Raw genomic sequence first — 16,279 nt, 5'->3', positions numbered from 1 at the left:
CGGAGTCACTCTCCAGATCAGGACAGGTCTGGTAGTTTTAGAAGTAAAAGTTAAAACAATATTGGCCTGTTGCCTTATTTTTAAGCACACATTTCATGAAGAATCTCTGCAAGCAAGATATTTTACCATGTGTTGTACACCATGCGCCTGTAGGTGTTAACAATGTCAACTGATGTTCTGCAGAGCGTTGTAGCAAGTTCACTCTGATATGTAATATTAGGATGACACTTTTCTGCATCATGGACTTTAGTTATTATTTGCCTCTCATCCACTTCATGTTGGTGTATGATAAGGTAGAAAGGACACTCCTGCCAAAATACTTGTGTGCAGTTTTAATCTTTTCATGGTTTAACTTAGGCCCTTTAGTTCCAAGTAAGGGAAATCTAGTGCTATAATATTCAGTACAATTTGAAACAAAAATGAACAGTGCAGCAACAAAGATTTTAGAAATACTGAGTCCAGACACCAGAACCAAACCCTGCACAATTTTCTTAAGATTTAAAGAGCGACACATATGTAGTCTGTAAATTACAGTCTAAATGTTGTTTCAAGGCCCTCTTTACACTGCCAGGTATCAGGCCCTGTTATCTTAATCAATTACTTAATTTTGTCTAAAACTTAAATTATCAGATGCAGACCTGAAATACACCATTATATGTAATATTTGTTAAATCCGCACAATATTGCAGATGCCTTTCTGTCTGCTGTGGGAGCTACAGCCTTGAAAGCAGTAACGATTTGGCCAAGCCTTTTTCCTGTTTCAAACAGGCCAGGCCTTATTCGCCAAAAACAGTCTCCCAATCCAATGTCACTCAAGCTATTGAAAGCCTGAAACCAGAGGAGTTGAGGCTGTTCAACAACCACCTATAGGTTAAATCACTTAGGTGTAATCAAAGTTGTATGGTCATATTGTTTTTGTAAAAGAGTCTACAAAATAATTCTGACAATTTCTTAAGCAGATGAGATATAAAAGAAAAAAAACTCAAATAGTCACGTAAGGTTTAATTTATACATTTATTCTGATCACAGCTGTACAGGAATGCATCATCACAGCAGAAACACAACCTAAACCCAACCATGGCACAACAGCCGTCACAACACATCCAGAACTCAACCATAAATGTACAGGCTCAATCAGCTCACCTCAATTCAATGTCTTATCATTATTTTCATTTTTATTATTAACATAGAACCATCTGTCTCTCAAATATATCTTTGTTTTCAAAGAGCATAAAAATACAAGTAGACTCTTCATCGGGATGAACACTGGTGGTTGATCCACTGTCTGGCCTACATGAGGGACCACTGAAAACTGGGGGAGTCGAGGTGGAGCAGAGCCAACTTATTACAGCTTACAGGAGGAGGGGAGGGGGGTTTAAATGGCCTCAAACAAGGCTTCTCAATGGTTACAGGAGGACTGCAGACAGGGCGATTGATTTCAGGGATCATATAGGACTCACAACTCAACCTATAAGCTACGTTTGACATCACAGACACACAAGGAGCATGGGTTTGTGAGGAAACAGAGAAAACCATTAAACGTTTTGGAATGGAAAACAAGAAAAAAAGAGACAAAAATAATCTTGAATATATGAAAGAACACTACCAAGGCACAGAGAGATGCAGAGTTAAATAATGGACACAAAGGGAGATAAAAAAAAAGGGGGAAGACAAGATGGAAGGTGGGCAGATTAGAGGCAGTTTCACTAACCAACACTAGAGGGAGCTCTAACAGCTCAAATACCCAGGTATATTATAAACTCTATGTATGTATACTGGATTGACTATATAAAGCATTGAAATATAGGATTATCTTTTAAAAACACTGTTCACTGCAGCAGGACAAGGGATACACCGCATGAGTGTGCTTGTATATATATATGTGTGTGTGTGTTTGCATGTGAATGTGTATATGTCAGTCTTTGTATTGTATATGTGTGGAATCATTTCCAAGCAAACCTCCATAGGTGGAGCTAAACACCAACAAAGCAGAACACCAGCGAGATTAAAACCGACGTGATGTGCATTTGTGTGTCTGTGTGCGTGTGTGTGTGTACTTGTGTGTGTGTGCGTGTGTGTGTGTGTGTGAGTGTCTTAAAATTCGTGGACACACATCTATATCGTCGGTCTGATCATTAGTATAACTACTGTACGAGTGGGAGGACATTGACATGAGCATCAGCAGGGACTACACACACTCATAACGACAACAACGGCAACAATAACAACAACAGCAAGAACAACAACATGAAGAGAGACAACACACAGCTCAGGAAGTCCGGCTAACCACAATCCTCCACTCATACACAAGAGAAGTAGAGGCTACGATTCATCTGGAAAAATGCATCCTGTTGTCATCGCAGGAGTGAGACAGACTCAGAAAGTGGCCTGTCTTTCTTTGTGCTTTTAAAAACTCTCTCCAGGGTCTCATCTGTATGCATCTATCTGACTATCTATCTATCTCATCTAGTCATCTATTCATCCATCTGCCTGTCTGTCAGTCCGTTTATGTGCTTATTTTTGCAAGCAATATGCTTATCTGTCTGTCTCGCCATCTGACTGGGTTTGCATCTCTGTCCTAGCCAGAGTCTGTGGAGATAAAGGATGAGGAAAATGATTGTGCTTCTCAGTCCACACAGCCGTCTGAGGGCTGGGCGGCGGTGACTCGCTGGGCTGCAGAGGTCAGAGGTTGTGTGGGAGCGGCCTCCTCGCGTCAGGAGGCGTACTAGAGCTACTGCAGCAGACGAAGAGGTCTCCCTCCTCAGTATACTGTACAAGGCTACATGAGAAGCGCTCGTGCAGGAAGGACACACTCTGAAATACACACACACACACACACACACACACTCTCAGAGCGCCAGCATCGAGCCTTGGGAGAGCTTTTCTTGATACACCTACACATGATGGGGGAGAGGGAAAGAGCTTGTTGGAAATGAGACGTGGGCAGGAGATCAGTCGAGCATTGCGTCTAGTTGGTCTGCCAAGTCGTCAAACATGCTGCCGATGTCATCCAAGATGGAGACTGTCGTCTTTTTGCTGGAAAGAGAGCTGGGAGTTGGATAACAGAAAAGGAAGAGTTTATCTGATAATGAGGCAGACACATTCACAGTAAATTAGAGATGGTTTTCCCCACTGTTAGCCTGAATTTTAATCGTAAATCTGATGCTCCTCAACACAGATACACAGGAATCTCCTGGATAATTAACAGTAACTTTAAACCTACAATAACTGATTTGAACACTGAAACACTGGATCATCACTTTATATATATAAATATAATAAACAAACACATGATGTATTTTATATATGTGCATAATTATGTATTTCATAAATAAAAGTAATCTATATTATTCTGAAATTGCACATTCTACATATTGAGCACTTTAAGTATATATCGAGTGTTTCTACACTGTGATCAACCTACAGCACCTTTCTTTAGGTAAAAGATCTGAGTAATTCTCCCTTCACTGGCAAACAGTTGTTTATTTAGCAGCAGTTACGGAGCCACATTATCATTCATTTGGATGTTGCGTTTCTGACAAACCTGGAGTTCATCTCTATGAACCTCTGAGGTTAAATATCTGTCTCTTTAGCTGCCAAAAGCTCCACTGTGTTCACCAGCTAGTTGCTAATTGGTGCTGAGCAGTTAGCATTCAGTGCGTCCTTAAGGACTTTTTTGCTGAAAACAGCTGCTTACTGCATGAACCATGGTGAAAGTGATTTAAAACAGTAAAGCTTAGCACCAGACAAGTAGACAATGAGAAACTCACTATAAAGCTAAGGGTATAATTCTAATTAAAGCCACTTTAAAGTTATAATCCTTCAAGTTTACCTCAAATCAAACCCTATTTTGATACTATTCACGGTCAGCTCCACATTAAGTGTATTTACATTCACTAATTGTCTCTATAGATAGTTGTTTTTGTTGCTAGTGACACGGTGGGCCACTTTCACTCTGGATTCACAGCATTTAACCCGGTGCAATTTGATCTAATTTCTAACAGCCTAACTGCATCCTGTTCACTCTTTACACCATGTCAGAGCTGCACTAAGTGACTGCTAATGCAACTTGAACATTTCCTACTGCTGCTGCTTCACATCACAAACATTACTGGCAAAACACAAGGGGGCTTTTATTCTGAAGCAGCCACAACAAATGCAATGTTTTTGCTTGGTTGTGCTGTAAACAGACACAACAGATGCTATTATGTTGTGCTCACTGTTACCACAGTAACCAAGGGTTTGGTCAAATCTGCCATGGCCTTACAACTTTTATTATTACCTTAGTTTATGTCATGCAAACCTTGTTTCCGTCTGTTTGTTACGGTGTGTGGCTCTGACTACTATAGTACACATCAGCCTTAGCAACTGTTGCTATGGTTAAGCTGCCAGCCTGAAGCACAAATCCGAGCTGTGTTAAATTTAGACCTGTTTATTGCTGCAAATGGGGACAAAACCCTGCACCAGTGACTTTGAATTTGAATTTGAATTTGAAAGTGAATGAAGGTGATATGAAATACAGATTTTTATTTGAGTGTAAACTTTGGTTCCAGGTGGCTTTAAACTCAGTGATTTAATGTTTCTTGGGAGGTTGTAATCGACTTTTTCTCCTTGAAAGAATTTGCTTTCTTTTTAGAGGCTGAGATAAAATAATTCTTGCCAGATGTGGCTGGCAAGTACAGGTTTTGGTAGAGGTCATTGAACACAGCATTTTCCATTTCTGTTTAAGAGGTTTTATTTAATTTGTACATAAGAGAAAATTCAAAGTACGAGAAAGCTGGTGAATGCCATAGATTCTCTTAAATCACTCAGATGTGCAATTTAATCTGCTTGTGCAACTGGCTGTTGCATGAGGCTCATTGTTTATGGAGAAGACGAACAGGGCTATTACCTTCATAATTGTCTCGCTTTGCAGCTCTACATTGTGTGGGAAAGCTCATTTATGCTCTGATCCGCTCATCATCACCTTGGATTGCAACAAGTAAATGATTATATTTAAATTATGCTGATTAACTCTATAAATACTCACTCATTTTGTGCGTCCTCCTCTTTGATTTTATGCTCGACAGCCTGAAGAGCTGCAGCCAAAGAGGCACTGGTCTCCTCCAAACGGTGCTGCGCCTCCTCCTCCTCCTCCTCCTCCTGCTCTTCGCCCTCTGTGTGACTTTCCACCTCTTCTCTCGCTCCATCCTTCCTTGAGGGCTTCTTCTCCAGCTCCCTCTGGCTCTCTTCCTCTGCTCTCTTCCTCTCCTCCTCTTGCTCTTTGTGCCTCTTGTGCTCCCTCTCTTTACTCCTCTCCTCCTCCTCTCTCCTCCTCTCCTCTTCCTCCTCTACCTCCCGTCCTCCCAGCAAGTCGATGGAGAGGCCGGCGATGGAGGAGCGGGGAGGTTTGACAGGGTGGGGTGAGGGGGTGGAGGGACTCTGGGCCGGAGAGGGGGATGTAAGGGGAAGTCCAGGAGAGAGGCAAGGAGCAGAAGGGGTGTCAGGAGCTGGAAGGGGGGCGGCAGAGGGCGGAGAGGACGGTTTTGGGGCCGGGGTGGGACTGGTAGCAGCAGGACTCGGGCTCATGGTAGCTGAAGCTACGATTGCCTTGCCTGGTTTAGGTGCCGTCGGAGGGCCGCGGGGTTTCGGGGAGACAGGAGGAGGGACACGCTTCGGGTCTGGTCAGAGAGAGTCAGAGAGAATGCTGTCAGTCTTCTTAGACACCATTGTCCACGGTGGTCACTCACACATACTGCATATAAGACCTATTGACCTTATGAATTTCAGCAATGAGGAAGTGCTCTGACTCCATTTTCTTGTCTTTTAACTTCACGTCTACACAGGACATAGGAATGTGTTGCATCTTGCAGATTGACATCTGCGGCTTGTGATCAACCTCCTGTTTATAACAGTATGAAATCATAATACGAGTCGTCTGAGTCTTCATCAGAAACACAGTTGAGACTCATTTGGTTAGTAACACAATCAAACACACCTATTCCAAATTAAATCAATTAAATATATATTATATTACATAGCTTTGGGGAAAAGATGTGATTTAATTAATGATAAATCAATTTCCAGACCAACAAAGGTATAGGGAGGGCCGCACAAGGTGAATAGGGGATTGCTGCTGGATATCTATGTACGTGGTGAAGATCATCTGGGGTTGAAACAGCACCAATAAATTAAAATTTGCTAGCTGTAGAACCTTAAATTATAACGTTTATTTACAACTAAAATTAAAACAGAAAAATAACACAATATAACTGAACCATCATGATCTATTTAGCTGACAGTCAATAAATGCGGTGTTTGTGCAGCTGCTGAATTATGAGCGTTGCTGCTTTAATTTTACATGGTTCATTTATATTCATGTTCATTTTAATCTTCTCTTGATCGAATAATCTACTAATTATTTTAGCTGTAGTTTATCACCAAAGGTGTTATTAAAATCAAGATAACACATTACAGATTATTGCTTTAAAGCGTCTATGTGGGGGCATCCGGAAGCCGAACAGTCAAGACATTTATAATATAATCACAACCACTATATTACATCTCACTCCCCTTTCCCCTTGTGTTTCCTGTCTGTAACTGTAATATTTCTATCAAATGAAACTAAAAGGCAACATTCAGCCGGCTTATTATTTCACAAAAATTAAACAATCAGAATACTTGATGATGATATTATCACATTGAAATCTAGACATAGTGATAATAATATGACTACTTAAGGACATATACATTAATATAAACAGTTCCTCCACAGATAAACTCGATGACTATATAACCATTCCTCAGTTTTGTGTGTGTGTGAGTGTGTGTGTGTCTCACCAGGGCTCCGTGCCATGTCAGTATTATCAGGCCCTGGTATTGGGACCCTGCGGGTTGGTGTTGGGGGTTCAGCTTGTGTCTTCCTCAGGGTGACTGAGGATGGTTTGGGTGACACTGCCGGCTTTAGAGACTTCCTGGCCTCCATCCACTCACAGCTCTCTCTGTTGGCCTCCGTCTTGTCAGAGACCTCAGACACCGGCCTCCGCCTCAGGACCACGCCACCGTTTTGCTGCGCCTCAACTCCGTTTTTCCTACTATCTGTTTGACTGCTGGGAGAGTCTGATTGGTTATTGCTTTGACTGACACTATCTGTGTGCTCGGTGCGTGGTCTCCTGCGTATGGTTTCAGAGCCGGTTGTCATGGTAACAACAGTGGTAGTCACAGGCGCTTTAGAGTCTGTTGCCAGGGGATGAGGCTTCCTTCGCAGTGTCACCGTGCCATCTGCGATCTCTGATGTTGAGGTGACCACGGTGGATCGAGGCCTGGGCTCTGGACGCTGTTGGGCTGGTTGCCGAGGTAACAGGTCAGTCTGATCACCAGGGATGCCTTCTGGTCCACTGATGGTTCTGCGCCGACTTTTGGCATCATCCTCCTCAGATCCAAGACCTCCTGCGCCTGCCTGGCGACGAAGTATTGGTGGACTCACCTGGGGATCACATGATATTTACACATACATATTGCCAGTAAAAAATGTAACTCTCAAAGACCAAACCAAACACATACACCCCCCACCTGTAAGTAGTTGGTGCTGCTTCCCAGATTCTTCGGCAGGGTTTTGGCTCCACCTACGATGGATGTTTCCAACATGGCGGCAAGGCTGCGAACACTCCCAGAAGCCCCCTCTGATCTCTCCAGGCCTGCTGAGCCCTGAGCCCTTAAAGCTGACCCCAGGCTGCCGCAGTCACTGGCTCGCCGCTCTCGATAGGTTGGCAGCCCTAGTAGTCCCTCCCCCTGTCCCTCTCCCTCCCCGTCACCCCCAGTTATGGAAGAACAAGACCGTTTAGGTGGTGTTGGGGGCCGACCTTTGCGACGGGGACGGAGTGTGACAGATGATTGGCTACGGTTAACAGTGACATCATTAGGGGCGGCAGTACGTGCGGAGCTGCTGCGGCACACGGTGGCGTATCTAGAGTCTGATTCTGAGCCAATAAGACTGTGAGTTCTCTGTCGCTCTTCCTCCTCGCTGGGCAGCCGAAGCAGTGGCACTGACGCATCTATTGCTGCCATCTGGGTGGAGGGACGCGGCCGGGCCCTGGGGGAGGCCTGCTGGGTCCGGACATGTGGGGGAGTTTGTGGTGGGGTTTGTGTCGGTGTATGGGGAGGGGTCTGTGAATGTGTGAGACCTGGGCGAGGTTTGGCCAGTGGGCTGGGGGCACCATCCCTCTGCTTCCTCGCCTCCCTCCGGGGCTCTGAGCCCGTGCTGCCACCTGGGCTGGACGGAGGTGTAGAGGGGCTCTGAGGAGGCTCAGAACCACTTTCTCGTCTCTGTAGCTCCTTCAGTCTCCTCACTCCCAACATCAGTTTCTTCTGATGGCCTGAGGGGAGGCAGTGGTGTGGAGGAGAACCGTTATTGTGAGGTAGAGAGAGAATGAAAACATATTTGGACTCCAAAGCTGGAAGAGATTCCAGTGTATTTGTTGTTTATTTAATAAAAGTAACAACCAAACAGTAAATATCCCAGAAAACTGCGCTAGTAGGCATGATCATTAAATCTAACCCAGAGGTTCACAATCCCCAGGCTGTGGACCAGTATCAGGCCACCGGACATTTGCTACCAGGCCGTAGTATGTAAGTAAGTATTAGCTACTATATTAAGCTATTATAGGCTATTTTTGCGTTTTGAGTTTCATTGAAATGCAGTTTAAATGTTTTGTTTGTATAGTTGTAGAAACTCTTCATTTCTGTTTAATTGTAAAGATTTATATTTTATTTGCATTATTTTGAACTAAAAAGGTTTATTCTGCAAACAAAATGAATGTTCTGGTTGACAAGTGTTATCACCACAGAGAGGCTGAATAAACTCAGTCCAAATCTTTCAGACACAATAACAGAACTAGTATATCAACAGTATTATGGCATTGAATTCTTCTATGTGTTGTAAAGTGGAACAAAACCTTCAATAACAGGGGATTCTTAAAGCAACATCTGTACAGACTGGAGCCTGGCCCTGACAGTCTAGTTCCCTGACTCTTTTATTTCAAATCATACTTGTCATTTTCATCAAATGAACAAAATCAAAATCGCTATACCTCTAGTTGCCTTGTTGTTGCAGTCTTTATAATGTAGCTGTGACTTACCGAGTTTCGTGATACCAATCTCTTGCAGATCTTCAAGGCTGATGTCAGAGATGAAGTCAATGTTTTCATACCCATTTTGCACCAGAACTTGGTAGTACTGACTAAGACCCAGGTGGGAGAGCCAGTCTGCCAGATTGGCCTAAAACACACACACAGCGACACACAAACATGGGCACCAATATAAAAACCTTGTGCACAGATTACAGAAGATACAGAATAGAACTGTGATTCTGAAAAAATATTTCCTTAGCAATCTGTAAGAGCTGCATGTGTATATGCTTGTGTGCAAGCAGCTGCCAAAACTCAACATCTCCTCCTTTTTCTAGCTTGTATAGTACACATGAAAGCCTTACAGGCTTGTGGTCTGGCAGCCAGTCTGTGGAGGGCAGCTTGATGATCTCTGATGTTAACTTCTTTCGATGTCCAGGCTTCATGACCCCAATTGCCGTCAGGTCCTTCAACACAAAGCACACTGAGTTACATCAGGAATTCAACACAGCTACAGTAGATGGGTTTTTTCCTTTTGAATGTAAACAATTTTATGCGTACGTTTGACATTTGTACATGAGCTGCGGGTGATAAGCCTTCAGGAATATTTTGCTTTGGATAATCTTCTGATGAGTGTCCCCTGCCCTTAGGGGGTTTATGTCATACCACTGTGTCTGCTTCAGTACATTCGCACAAACACACACACACACACACACACACACACACACACACACACACACAATGGCACTCCAAACACACTCTAGGACAAACACAGAGTAGCGTTTACGGCACAGACTGGAACACACGGCCATGTGTGAACACAGGTATGTAAATGAAGCAGACAGAGTATGAGGAGTGACTGGCTGAGGCTCAGGACTCACACCGGGGGGGTCAGGTGACAGAGACAGGAGGGTCATGATGACATCATCCAGGTCAGTGGGGAGCTGATTTGAGAGCTGAGCTGGGCGGAGCCTTGACAGACAAGGGGCGGGGCGTGAGGGGGTCAGGGGTCATGACCTTACCTCAGGGGTCATGCGGCTAATGGTGTCTAGATCATATCCCGCGGTGAGGAAGTGGGTGGTGTAGAACTGCAGCTGAAACTCACCCAGCCACGCCACTACTGCCTGCTTCTAGAACACAGAGCACAGAACACTACTGCCTGCTTCTAGAAGAGTCCACGGGGTTCTTCTAGAGCACAGAACACACACCTGTTCTAGAACACAGCATAGGAGCCTGTTCTAGAACACAGGAGAGAAGACTGTTCTAGAAAACAGCACAGAGACTTCCGTTGTAATTCCAGAATGCACCCCTGCTCTACAACAAAATCTAGTTTACCAGCAAAGAATGGGAACCTGTTCTGGAACACGTGATAGAGACCTGTTCTATAAAGCAGAGTATAAAACACAGAGCTACAGCTTCGTCTTCATCTTATAGAACAATAATCCTGCAGTACTTCCAAGGTGCACAATGCCGGCACAAATTCAAAGAACGACACTGCCTACATATATGATAAAAAAAACACAACGGTTTCAAAAATACTGCCACTAAAATATGCATAAAGGAATAATACAGTGGATTTTCACAGTACTCCCAAACAGTACTGTTTGTAATTCAGCCATGCAGATTTATTTGCAAAACTTTTGAGATCTCTGCCGCTGAGACTCCTGACACCACAATGGAGGTAAAACAAATCTCATTGATGGTGTTCAAGCCATTGAAACATTACATTGCTTTTGTCCGAAGGCACACATTTGGAGAAATCTTTTAGGCTAACTGTTTTGATGATGGACACTTACCGTGTAGACAGAGGGAGAAGACATTTGAGCACCACAAATAATTATTAATTTACCTGTATTGTATGCAGTGGAGGTAGGATTATCAGCGGTGAAGATTTAAAGACTCCTGCAAATGAAACTCCCAGTATGGCTAGATATCACTAAGCGTAAATGGAACATAATGTTTTCGTAATTTGGGTAAACCAACCCTTTAAAGGTTGAACTAGAAAATGACATGCTATATTTTATGAATGACTTTAGTGTTAGAGAATGCTGCATGAGATCAGCCAATGAGGACACACTAAGAACTGCATTTGCTTCTATAACAGAACACTCCTGTTGCCTGGCAACCAGGAAATGCTTGATTCTAGAATGTGGCATCTATTGATTCTAGAACACACAGCGTCACAGAACACACAGAGCTGCTGGCAGGTTCTAGAGCAGAGCGGCAGAATGTGGGTGTCTGGTGTCTCAGTGTGGTGTGAGGACAGGGGGTGGGTGGAGGGACAGAAGGCAAGACAGCAACTGACATCTCAGTTTGTGTCTTTGTGTCTGTCACTCTGCCTGTCTCCATGACGACACACTCGCATGCCCATCCTCACGGTGTCATCTGTTCAGGTGCAACACAACCGCCCGGATAGACACCTCACTGTGCCCACTGCCTGAATCCCACCCGTGTAGATGTCTCTCTCCCAAACCAAAGCGTTGGTTGAGAATAAACAGAAGCAACAGAGAGTGGAGTCCACGGACCAATCTGCCATTCAAAAACTCACTTTCCCATCATCCTCCTCTGCCTTCCGCTCAAACGACCGTTGTTCATGGACTGCGGAACTGGAAGAGCCTTGGGGTGGAGGTGGACAGGCGAGACAATGGAAAGAAAAAGGAGGGAAAAGCAATGAAATATATTATTTTTCTCAGTAAAGGACAGTTTTGTTATTTCACAAAATGTAATTTTACATAAAGAATTATCCATAATTGGTATAAATGCACTTTAAATCTAAAGTGTCCCGAATTGCCCTTAGCCCTCAGTAAGATCTACACAGTAATGTCACATGACAAGACATGATGCTTGTCTTGGCAGAGCTTTTGTTTCCTTTAGTTTCTTAATGATTTCTTAGAACGAGTTTATTTTTAACAAATGATTACCTACAATCAATTTAATTATATGGAACAGTTATTTCTAGATAATTATTAAAAAAAGAACAGCTTCTTGTGAACTTGAAGTCTGCTCTCGAAAACAATGAATAAACTAAAGAGCCAGGAAAATGCTGCAAAGCCAAGAAATGATGTTATCTGGTGATCAAGTGCAGTCTTGAGAAGCAGTGGAGAAATTAAATCAAGCCAGGTTAATGTGTATGTATATATCATAATATCATAATAATTTGGAAACAGCTTTCATGCTTGGCTGGCTTTTTCCTCACATATCCCTTAAACAGACACACAGCAGATTACATCATATTAAAATATGATAATTTATATGCTTCTTTCAAACTGAGATTAGTAAATCAACTGCAAGCACAGTGCCCAAATTTAAACACCAAATAAATGTCTTATATACTTTATGTCTATACAAACACATCAAACATGTTTTATAAACTTATTCTATCTACACCACTTTTTGTAGCCCAAGGGAAATTCTAAACCAATGACAAGAATGCAGCCGATGGTGTAAATTTGTAAATGCCTTGTCAGGAATAATGTTCGTGTAGGTTGAGTGCTTTTCATTCTAAGGCCAATGTTGACCCTACATAATCCCACTGTACATGCCCTTTTCTTTTCATGTTTTTTTCTTTAGATGTTACACTGAAGCATTTGTTTTTTTATTTTTATTTTTATTTTGTTTATTTCAAGCAAATCTTTGTTATTGCGGCTAAAACATAAAACACACAAATTCCTGACAGCCAAAAAGAATTTATGCCAAGAAAGAGCGACCTGTCCACAGCTGGTTTTCAGTTTTTATAAATAAAGCATAACTTATAGAAGGCCAGAGGAAATGCTGCTTGTGTCTGATATGAACAGACAGGTGGTGTTTAAAGGGTCAGGTTGACTAAAAGTGAAATGAAGAAAAATAATTAATAAAAGCAGCAATCCAAATAAACCATAATAGAATACACCACTTTGATCTTTTTGAGTTGTTATTACTTTCCTACAGACAGAATGTCTTTTTTGAGTAACCAGATCACTCGTTTTAACGCTTTTATTAGCAAGAGAAGACAAAACTTTAGTATCTGTATCTCTAGAGTATCACTGCTGTGATCAAGTAGCAGCAGGCTGCAGTGAGACAGACCTTTAAGTTCAACGAAACATGACACAGGTTATCAGTTCAAATTAAGCCAAAGATTTTGCTTTTATGTTGTGTTTGGATGAGCGTGTGAGCTTACTCGCTGACTGCTCAACGGACTGCGATTGCTCCAAGAGATGCTCCTTGGCTTTAACCGACTGGGAAAGCACGGTGGCCAGGAGCTAAAACACACACGCAAACATGGTCATACACACATGCACATGGGCACGCACGCTCACGAAATGAAACATTTACTCAACCATAATCATTCAAAACCAGAAGTGCCATGTGACTCAGCTGAGTGCACATGTAACGGACAGATTTTGGCTTGAGTCCCTCTTCCTCTTGCATTTCTGCAATTTACAAAAACTGCTGTCACTGAACTCCTACAATGAATACTTCTTCAAACAGATTATGTCTCTCCAGCATAATATGGGAATAACATCCAGTTTTGCTAATTGCAAATTGCTTTTGCTAATGCAGTATTTTTAATTACCTAATTATTACCTAAAACTAGTTATATTCAGTGATAAAATTAAATTTAGAATGCACTGAAGCTGTTAGAGAACTGACCTGCAGGGTGCATGATATCACAGATTATAATATGAAAGCACACTAGACAATGGAAGAAAAAAATTACGTAGACAATAAAATGCACCAAAAAGAAACCCTGTATCTATCCAAGTTAGCAAGTTTGTGTTGTGTTTGTTGCTAAAACTCTCATTTCAGTTTGTAGTTTAGAACAACTCACTGTTCAAACACCTGTATTGAATTTAATCCATAATTTTAAGAGATGCTTACACAATCTAACATAACTAGTCTGACAGAAATGAGAGGTGAGGTCTGGTGAGGATACAAAAAGATATTGTGTCGGTAGAATTTAGCTGTTATAGTTTATCTAGACCGACATGTTGATGTTGGCATTTACAGGCTTCATTTTACTGAGTATTTGATAAAAAAGGACAAACCACAAGGCCACTATCGTATTGCATCTGTGGCCTACTGTTAAAAGAAAGCAAAAGCAAAAGTGAAGCGGAAGGACAAACGGAGCAGGAAACTGATTTGTGGTTAACTTGGTAACTAGAGTTGTGTTTGTTTCCTGAGAATGCTTTTGTATTTCCCAGAAATGACATGTTTTTTGTTCTGTAAAGATCCAGTAGCAATGTGAGGTGCAAACACTCTCTCACCTTTACCCCTTCGGCTTGTGCGTGCAGGCCTGGAGCGTTAAGGCCATGTGTGTTGACGCCTGGTGTGGGCGCAGGGTGTGGACTGGGTGCAGGGGTGGTCAGAACATGTGTGTTTCCAGAGCTCTGCAAGCTGCTTGATGACCGAACACTGCCGAGACTGCCCACACTGCCACTGCGCTCGCCACCTCCAAACACAAACACATACATTGCAGGATGCCGCATTATACAAAGAACAGTCCTTGCATATGTAGTTTTACATTGTTACCCAAAAACACAGTTTACCTGCCAGCGGTTTGCGTAGCACCCATATATCCTCACTGGTGCTACTCTGTTGTCCTAGGGTAGGAGAGCCTTGAGGACTCAGCTCTGCAGTTCGCGAACCTGTCTCACACACACACACACACACACACACACACACACACACACACACACACACACACACACACATGCTTGTTATGGCCACTATTTTAGTCTAATTTTTGGAGGATGTTCTTAAAAACAAAAACTGATTAACAGCTACACAGACCCCTTTGATAATATGTGAAATATTGTTTCATATATAAATCTATTTAACTCTTAAATAAACACCATCAAGAACACAGGTTCTCACAAAGATACACTCACTCACCTACACATTCATAAACACATTACTCATAGTGGTTGCACCACCTTTTAGTGCTAATAATTTTGAGACTTGTAAAACCCTGCAAACCCTTAGGCAGGTTCATCATTGTGTACTTGCACAATATTAACAAATATTGTGCATGCAAGCACTGCTCAAAACACCAAACAGCATTTATTTAAAAAAAAACACATCCAGTTATATGTGGTATTTCAAGCTAAATCACAGGAAAATGTCTATAAAATGGTAAAAAATGCCTCTTAAAACATGTACGGTATGTGAAGTTATAAAAGACTGAAAAGGCTCAGTTCACACAAATTACAAGAACGCCACATAGTAAAGTTATGTTTTAAAAACTATGAGTAAGGGGGAATATATACCTTTTTGTCATTTGGGTGAACTGATCCTTTAATACAGAGGCTTAAGAAAATATTAAGATCCCTTCACCTTTTGCAACCTTTATTGTATCGTAGATTTCATTTCAAATGGTTAAGATTGACATCTCTGCCCATGAGCCTACACTCAATAATCCACAATGACTAAGTGAAAACATGTTTTGGGAAATTTCAAAATCAAAATCTCTTATTTAGTTTTGTATAGTAAAGTATTTAGTTTATATAGTAAACTAATTATGAAATTTGCATCTATAAATTATATATACTGTATATATACTGTATATATGACTATGTACAAAGTATGTTGGAACAAGCAGATAGATAATACAGTATATTCTATATGTGGTCTTGTCAAACAGTGTGGAAAGGATGCTTAACTGTGATTTAAAGTGATACTACAGTATGTACCTGTCTGACTCTGCTGCTCCTGAGAAGTGGAGAGAGGAGGAGGAGGAGGAGGAGGAGTGGACAGAGGAGGAGTAGACAGAGAAGGTGGAGAGATGGGAAGAGGAACGTACCCAAAGGACGAGAACCGAGGGAGGGACTGTGTGTTGGGGTGAGGGGGTGGAGGGGGAGGCAGATGCAGGGGGAGGACTTTGGAGGGGGGGTATGAGTGTCCGTTGACCGAGGCAATGGGACAGGGGTTGGGCCTACGGAGCAGGAGGGTGTGGCACTGCTGGGAGGGGGAGTGACCTGGACATGAGCCAGGAGGAGAGAGGTGCAAAACAACAACAACAACACAACAACAACAACTGATCAGTCAACTTGAAACAAAACAAATCTAATCAGATCTGAAAATGTATAAAATAATAACTGATTAAAATCAAAATATGAGAAAAGAATACATCCATATATCCACAGGGAATATATCTCTATAAATTAAAATATAATATCACTACAGCAACAAAGCAAACA

The 16,279-nt window shown here is 42.2% G+C and overlaps 1 protein-coding gene across 4 annotated transcripts in view; it reads right to left on the bottom strand.

The window, feature by feature from the left end:
• Positions 1 to 995: 995 nt before the first annotated feature.
• LOC130166148 (caskin-1-like) overlaps positions 996 to 16,279 on the bottom strand; it is a 35,419-nt gene continuing 20,135 nt past the window's right edge. The window contains exons 11-22 of one of the 4 annotated variants that reach the window (XM_056371520.1): positions 15,773 to 16,057; positions 14,630 to 14,728; positions 14,348 to 14,532; positions 13,261 to 13,342; positions 11,653 to 11,720; positions 10,127 to 10,234; positions 9,470 to 9,571; positions 9,117 to 9,255; positions 7,552 to 8,354; positions 6,820 to 7,465; positions 5,030 to 5,660; positions 996 to 3,048 (exon numbers count right to left, since the gene is read on the bottom strand). In XM_056371520.1, coding sequence (XP_056227495.1) covers positions 2,952 to 3,048; positions 5,030 to 5,660; positions 6,820 to 7,465; positions 7,552 to 8,354; positions 9,117 to 9,255; positions 9,470 to 9,571; positions 10,127 to 10,234; positions 11,653 to 11,720; positions 13,261 to 13,342; positions 14,348 to 14,532; positions 14,630 to 14,728; positions 15,773 to 16,057 — 3,245 coding nt within the window. In that variant the 3' untranslated portion in view covers positions 996 to 2,951. The remainder of the gene's footprint in view (positions 3,049 to 5,029; positions 5,661 to 6,819; positions 7,466 to 7,551; positions 8,355 to 9,116; positions 9,256 to 9,469; positions 9,572 to 10,126; positions 10,235 to 11,652; positions 11,721 to 13,260; positions 13,343 to 14,347; positions 14,533 to 14,629; positions 14,729 to 15,772; positions 16,058 to 16,279) is intronic. The other 3 variants (XM_056371521.1, XM_056371522.1, XM_056371523.1) reach the window with 3 other exon arrangements.

Source organism: Seriola aureovittata, chromosome 3, assembly GCF_021018895.1.
Source record: "Seriola aureovittata isolate HTS-2021-v1 ecotype China chromosome 3, ASM2101889v1, whole genome shotgun sequence".
Taxonomy (NCBI): Eukaryota; Metazoa; Chordata; class Actinopteri; order Carangiformes; family Carangidae; genus Seriola; species Seriola aureovittata.
This window is presented reverse-complemented; position numbering and strand designations above follow the sequence as displayed.